Here is an 8188-nt window from a genome sequence, read left to right as displayed (position 1 = left end):
TCGCCATGGATGATGGAGATGATCGACTACTAAAGTATTACACTTATGAGAATAAGATACATTTCAATTATCATCGTAAATAAACTTATGAAAATTTGAGAATACACCGTTGTAACAGGAATATTAAATCAATACACCTTTGAAACAAACCTTCAAAACATTTATTGCAAATAGATAACAGTACATGCCCAAATTTTAATTTTATATTATAAATATGTTTGTATACAAAAATCTTCCTCTCCTTAGCATTTAAATTGAACGTAGCCTTGGATCGGTAGAGTATGTTGATGCCGAGCATGTCATACAACTCACATGCCACAGGAGCGTTGCATGTTGTACATGCACTTCTCACCTTTAAGGTATTTACCAAACAGACAAGGTGAAAGCGATGATCACAAGGGAGGGCATAGTATCTTGTGGCTCTGTCAAAACGATCTTGGCAGATTGGATAACATGGCCTGTCCACAATGTACTGTAATGTTCTAGTTATCGTGGATGGTTTGCGCACGACGAGGCCAACAAAATCACGACTGACTGCAGAGACTACGCCCCCATCTTCAATATGTTGTAAGGCAGCTTGTGCATCACGCGCTTGTTGAGAATAATTGCTTGCTATTATGCACATCTCTACGTATGCATTGTCGATATCAAGCCGCTGACCAATTTGGGATAATAGTGCATGCAATCTTTCATTGTCGCTTCTCACCTGCTCAAGTTCTTGCAGCACTTGTCGTTGCTCTGATGCCGTACAGTGGAAGCCATAAACGTGACATCTCGCTCGACACATGGTCCTTGTCTAGCTCCCTCTTCGACATTCATATAGAGATCTAAACTTGTGACAGAGGCTACACATTCAATAAAGTCACATACAAACTTATCAATTGATATTCGGTTGGAATTCTTCAAAAAAACCCGAAAGTAAATGATCGACATATTTAAATATTATATTTACCTGAGACTGGACTGCCAATGCTTTGTGGAGGTTCGACTACCACGGGTCTGGCGCCACTTGGTGTATGTGTATCCTCGCATGCTCGAGTGTTTGAGGCGAAGTCCACTTCACACCCAAGCACAAACTTTGCATATAGCATCTTTGCAAAGTATTTGGGAATTTTTAAGTGAAATTTCCTAGCAAAAATCATCTCCCAGATGCAGTGCATTGTCTTTCATGGCTTCATTATAACACCGCGTAAGGGACCATTGCCCATGTTTAGAGCATTTTTGCTACAATCCCATATGGTCTCTAAATCGTCATCCGAGACGAGGAGATATATAGCCGCATACTTCATGCCATTAGGGTTGTGGAGGTGGAAAATACTGGCTTGGGCAATCGCCTTTGTTTGCTCTTTTAGTGATAGATGTGTGGTAGCATCAGGCACGTCCATCATGAACTACATCGCTTGACTACCACGAGTGCATTCGTCTTGGGCTTCGTACTCGGCCTGTGTGGATGGTCGAGAGGGTGTTCCTGATAACGATGCCATTGTTTTAGTGAAGTGCTAAACCCTAAACATAATAGCAAATATACGAGTTTAGGACATGATACATACATACATTCAAACACATTTTCTTCTCATCCTATTGCAAAAGATTGTTTTCTCAAAATTTTAAAACATAAATCCTAAACAACCAATGAAAAGACATAAATTCATTTCAAAATACTACAAATTTTATTTTAGGAATATTTAAAAACTACAGGACTTGCAAATGGAAATATGATGAGTGGGAATGGAAATATGATGACTTGCAAATGAAAATTTTATAATAGATAAGTTTTCATATCGTCCATTGGATTCATTGCGTCATTTTCATCAACACAGTGTGCATGAAGTTTAGTTAGCAGCAATTCCATTGTCATCCGTTCCCGAGGCTCATTCTAGCACAAGTGGAGTTTACAATCCCACAACAGCTTGATTACATGCCCCAAGTATAGTTCATCATCTGACAATGCGGACCTGCACCCCACAAGGAAGTTGGCTATTTCGCCAAGTAACGAACAGACAGCATAGAAATCTAACATGTCTAACCATGCGCCATTTGATTGAGAAAAAACATCATTTCTTGCATAAATCTCTGGTGCAAATTAAGGAAATCTTAACTTTGGAGCATGCGCCTGAACCTGTTCGGGCTTGCTCTTAGTTCTGTGGAGACACCTTCCCCAATCAATAATGCTCACCTACATAGATTTCCCATCTAGTGTGAAATCCAGCACATAGTTTTTGGCACTCAAATTAGTGTGTCTGAACCCCCTCTCATGCACTGCATTTATTGCACTAGCAATAGCTGCGCAAATGGCAAGAGCATTCTTAAAAAATAGGCGTGCTTGCATCTGACTCCGTGTATCATGCCGCACATTGCGGGGTTGCTCGCGGGGATTGCCTCGCCTTGCCTAGTTCAAATAATCATGATACATGGAAGGTAGGCTCATGAGCATGTCATGAATACTACCTCCATTGAAGTATGGAGTGATTAACCAAAGATCGCTAACGTGTGTGTAACCAATTGTGTGACACATGGCCCTATGCATTATAGTCATTGCCAGCTCTGTCTTCAACTATCTATGTGCATGTGCAGTATCATGCCTCAACTTCTTGCCAGCATAAGATAGGGTTGGCTTGAAACCTGGCACACCCTCTATCTTAACCCGGTACACTTTTCCTTCCACCCCCCCCGCCTAATTCCTCAAGAATTGTTAATGCAACTAGTGGGAAGTGTACCATTGTAGAGCACATGTCAGCAAACTTCGTGCACAAGTCTATTTGTGCCTTGCCATCTTGACTTCTCGTGTCTATTTTTTCTGATGAGCCACTTGCAACTTGGGTATAATATTTCATGGCGACGTTCAATAGTCTACCGGCCACACCTTTTTCTTTTTTATTTTTCCTATGAATGGCAGTGCGGGATTCCTACCATTCTACAAGCCACCTATCCAACTTCGACCTTGCTGCGTCTATCAAGGGCTCTGACTACTTTACCATTTCCCATTGTGCAACTATATCACCCAGAAAACTTAGCACAGCCTCTTTCTCCTCTATCCACTCCACCTCTTTGTGCCTCCCAATCAAATTGAGCAAGTATGCGCTGATGCATTTCATCCAGCTTAGACTTGGTATGCGGAATGTCTCTTATTTTCTCCTTACTCAATGTTATAATATGTCGAACGCACACCCTACGGACAAGTTGTTGCAACTCAATTCTCCAACTGTCTCTCTCTCTCTTTTAAGGGGTGGCTGCCATGAGAAAGGCAGAGGTACCTATTGATCTAATTCGCACAACAATCATTTTGTAAGCACTCATGAGGTTCTACTACCACGATGAGTCACGACATGTACATGCAAAAACCAAAGAATATGATTTAAGTAATTGAGACATCTAGGTCCAATCGTAATGCATTACGTTAACACTCAACAGTCATTACAAAAACAAATGCGAAAAAATCAAGAAATAAAATTGAGATCTACACACATGCTAACATAAATTTTTAATAGATAATTATAATGTCCGCCCTAAAAGCAATAGTGTGCCTCATAGAAATTACTCCAACAAATCCTATCGGGCTATTGAAGAAGGATGGGCTATAAAAGATGAACAGGAAAACATATAACAGCAATCACAATGTAATGAACCAAGATCTAGATCAACATTGTGTGATCACACATCTTGAGCTCGTTGGGAAGGTCGTCCTCGAGATGAATCCAACCGGCCAAAGCGAGCCATCATCTTGACAATAACCGGCTCTATTGACACCAACATACAATATATATGAATATATGATAATAGACCAAAGCAAGGTGAATCTAGCCGGCTGAAGTGAGCCATCACCCGGCCTTGATCATAATACTACCTAATAGAACGCCACTCAAGGCGAGATGAATCCAACCAACTGAAGCCAGTCATCATCTGGCCCTAAGTGATAAACATCACACATTCAAACACATATAAGCATGCATAAATAAGCATCATACATATTCCTCTCTCTCTATTCCTTTCTCAATTGGGACGAGGTGAATCCAACCGATCGAAGCAAGCCATCACCCGGCCTTAATCTTGATAGTACTAGAACATCACTTGAGGCAAGATGAATCCAACCAACCGAAGCGAGTCATCATCCGGCCCCGAGTGAAACACATCATGCAATCACACACATAGAAGCAAGCAAGCACAATCATATGAAATATTTCTCTCAACTTATAAGGCAAGGGGAATCTAGCCGATCGAAGCGAGCCATCAACTAGTCCTAACTGAGAACAATAGCGAGGTTAGAATCTCAACAAAAGCTTGCAGGAGAGCGAAAAACAGCGAAGATGTGGAAAACTATAGAAAATTCCGGCGAATTTTAGTGAACTATAGAAAAAAATGACATGAAGGGGGCCTTTTATAAAATCCAATTCGACATACCGGCCAGTATGTCCACACACCGGTCGGTTTTCGTGGCCAATGCATGCATGCCATACGTTCAATCCGTGCACACCGATCGGTGTCACACTACACCGACCGGTATTTTCCCAAGTATACCGATCGGTGCGGTGATTCACCATCCGGTTTGTTGTATACCGGTCGGTGTGGTAATTCACTGACCGGTTATTTGCTCGAAAATACCGATTGGTGTTGGGATTTACCGGTCGGTATATAGCCGGTCAACCGATGCACATTGACCGGTTGTAAAAAATGCATTTTTTGCATTTTGAATTACCATATGCGTTTTGAATTCGAAAAACACGTTCTTTTCTTTTAAAAAACGTACTAAAAAAATCCTAGCACACAGCTATCATGAGGCCATTTGTCTTTCGCTATAGTCCTTTTTTCTTGTCGTACTTGAAAAACGTTTGGAACTAGTTCACTCCTAGTCTCAACATAACTAGTAGTCTAGCTAGACTGGGTCTCCTTGTATGTCGTACTCCTTGCTATATTATGCCATCATCCACTCTCGCTCTAGGCCCTCGGTCATCCATTCCCAATTTTGAGTTCACCTCTGGTCTTTGGTTCTACCATTTCATCCCACCTCATCTCAAGTGCTCCTCTCGTTGGACAACATACTTGTAATGGTGCTCAGACCTCACGGCTTCAAGTAGTCTAACAATTATTAGTCTCTACTCATCCACCATCTAGAGACCTATGGTTGCACATATTCTGAGAAGCCACATGTCCTCACTTGGTATCAGTATTACTCATGGCTTCAAGTACTCTGACAATTCCTTGTCTATACTCATTCATTCACATACCTATGGTTGCAAAAAAATTGAGAATCTGCACACCCTCACTTGATATCAATATTACTTTCTCTAACAACTCACCTTGATAGCATGAATTCTTGTACACTCAACTTACAGTTATATTCTTGTGGCTTGAGACTTCTAGTGCTCACTCAATTTACACTGCCCTTTTATAGCAAGCCCCACCATGGTTGCCAAATGTTGACTATGTTTTTTATCAGTCACTTGGGAGTTGGTACTTGGCTGTGTAACCTATTAATGGCTCTACATGCGATCATACTTCTATATCTCATATGACAAGTTTGGCATATTTCTCAGGTTCTTCTTCAATCATACATGGAGCTCCATGTAGGATAAAACGTAGATAGAATAATCACTGCTTATGTAGATGTTTTTTTAGTTGAAAAATTTGCTAGTTATTGACCCCCTTACCTTCCCTTCCCTATTCATATCAAAGGGCTTTAAAAATGTTCACATTTATGGTGTGATTTTTTACAATATAAATGCATATATGATCCTATTGTTATAGGTATCCACCAATAGGTAATTTGTGATAATTCTTCTAGAGTTTTTTTCTCATGGCTTTCTTTATTCTAGATGATGCATTTTATCATCCTCCATCACCTTCTTTTCAATTCACAACAAATGTTTTATTAAAAGTGCAATCCATGCTTATGTTATATTGTGGACACATTCTCCCCATTTGTATCTACACAGTAATAGTTTAAAAGAAACATAAATTCCCATGGGAAAAGTGGAGATGACAAAAGATACATGCATAACTTGAAAGTATGATTGATGTCTAATGAAGATAGGCAATGTCAGATTGAAATGAATGGGGATTGGATGCATCCCTTTGGTTGGACTGTCCAAGGTATAGGTATCCCAAAATATTTGGAACTGCCAAGGATAGGATAAAGGGAAACGAGTTTTGTACATGGACACATACTTACTGACACACCTACTTGCTTGTGCATGTGCATGTGCATGTGCATGTGCATGTGCGTGTGCAGCATGCATGCACGCTTGTGTGAACACACACACAACGAGTTTTGTGCATGGACACATACTTACTCACACACCTACTTGCATGTGCATGTGCATGTGCGTGTGCAACATGCATGCACGCTTGTGTGAACACACACACATAGAAAGATTATGCATGTGATATCTGTGCTAACCTTGACAAGATTGTAGTTATATGAGGCATACAATGACTCCACCAAAGTCTATGCTAGATTGCAACTTGCTAAAAAGATAGGTGTTTGTGTGTCTACGGAGGGAGGGTAAGTAATGAAAAGAAAATGTGATGAGAGGTTTAAGACATTGAGAGTGAAAAGAAGAGACTCTAATGGTCAAAGTGGTTGGGGAAAAGGAAAGCAAAGAGAGACCAAAGGTGAACTTTAAGGGCTCTGCCAACAACATATAATATTCCAAAGGGCACCACATTGTTGGGTGTGTCCTTTGGGCAAGGACGACTAGGACGGGAGAATTAGTCCTAATGAAGAGAGATTAAGCTAATCAGATTAAGAAGTCGGCTAATTTTGGACATTGTATTTCTTTCTTTCTATATATATATTTACCTCTTCTTCCTCGTTGATATCTAGTTTGAGCTTCTGCAGCTATGGCTATGGCTTCTTTTGCTTTCCTCACCTTCTTTCTTCTCTTTGTCTTCTCCTCCTTAACTCCTTCCTCTCATTCTGCTCGCCTTCCCAGCAGCTTCGCTTCACCCGGTAACTCACTGCTATTCTCTTACTTGCCGTCCATCGTTTAATTATCGCCCTCTGCTTGTCTCGTCGGGCTCTTTGGATGGCCAGCTTGGAGCAGTAGTTGTTTTTGGTAGCCCTCGGGGTAACTCTATCGACTGAGTTGGTCATTTGAACGGGCATATATTTCTCTTTTTCACAGTAGAAAGATGAAGCAAATCGAATCACAGACTTTGGATTCAGTTGTGCGAAATGAAGGTGTCGTGGGTTTGTGTTTTCATTGTAATCTGTTTTACGGCTGCTCTAAAATTTCGACCAATGGAACAAGCCAATTCAAGAGGCAGAGAGCGAGAAGATAACGTCTATGCGTCAGCTTGATGCGGAAATTCTAACGCGTTTCATGTCGGCCACATTCCTATGACCATTTTGCATACAATCCAAATTTCCTGAGCTCTGGATTTCTTATTGTGGCAGATCATGCGACCCTTCCAGACGTCTCCCGGTCCAACCCAGCGGTCGAGGAGTTGGGCCTGCCGAATTCCGATGGACAGGTGCTCCTCACGAATGCTAGAATACATTTTTTGTTATCAAGCGTTTACGGAATAAAACTGGCGTTTGTCTCCGCCTTTTTTTAATCGCATGCCTTACAACTATGGTTTTCTGAAGATTCAGGTGCGTCCCACATTTGCTTAAGGAGATAGCTTGGTTGTGCTCTTTGTGCAGAAATTAAGAGCGAATCAAGAGCCAGCTATCACCCATTCTACAACCACAGAAATGACGGACTGCACAGGAGAAGATTGCATGCTTCACCAACGAGAGCTGGTGGCAGAGACGCCCGTCGTTGCGCATCCGGATTATATCTGCGCTGATTCATGCTAGGCTTATATGCTCCTACTACTATGTAACTCGCCGTAGATAGAACAGATTCAAATTTACGGGAAAACGGTAGCGTCCTCGATGGTTAAATTACACCCTCTAGCATGCTTAGCTTGAGCAGATCATGGTAATGATGCAGCTGCTGCAAAAGAGCGAGCTAGATCTTGTAACATATATAGCTTACATTTTGATAAATAGCAACAGTTCTTTTAAGAAAAGCTTGTCGGCCGCGTTTGACTCGCACAAATTTTGTTTCTGTACATTGGTGAAAAGAATTGCCGTCTGAGTGGCACGGGTACACTGTAGCCTACACTTTACCGTAATGTTTCCAACACATGCGAGACAGAAGCGAATTCCCCGATGGTTGAGCGAGCCGGCCAATTAGAGGGTGCT

At 41.4% G+C, this 8188-nt stretch overlaps 1 protein-coding gene across 1 annotated transcript; it reads left to right on the top strand.

Moving 5' to 3' along the window:
- Positions 1-6807: 6807 nt before the first annotated feature.
- On the top strand, positions 6808-7981 carry LOC147901740 (uncharacterized). Its single transcript, XM_087374285.1, has 3 exons — positions 6808-6946; positions 7394-7470; positions 7643-7981. The coding sequence occupies exons 1-3, from the start codon at positions 6838-6840 to the stop codon at positions 7796-7798; spliced, it is 342 nt and encodes a 113-aa protein (XP_087230411.1). The 5' UTR covers positions 6808-6837; the 3' UTR covers positions 7799-7981.
- Positions 7982-8188: the final 207 nt, after the last annotated feature.

This window comes from Dipteris shenzhenensis, chromosome 5 (assembly GCF_047967505.1).
Source record: "Dipteris shenzhenensis isolate YYH24624 ecotype China chromosome 5, Dip_SZ_1.0, whole genome shotgun sequence".
Lineage (NCBI taxonomy): Eukaryota > Viridiplantae > Streptophyta > Polypodiopsida > Gleicheniales > Dipteridaceae > Dipteris > Dipteris shenzhenensis.
The sequence above is the reverse complement of the archived record's forward strand: the minus strand, read 5'-3'. Positions and strand labels throughout refer to the sequence as shown.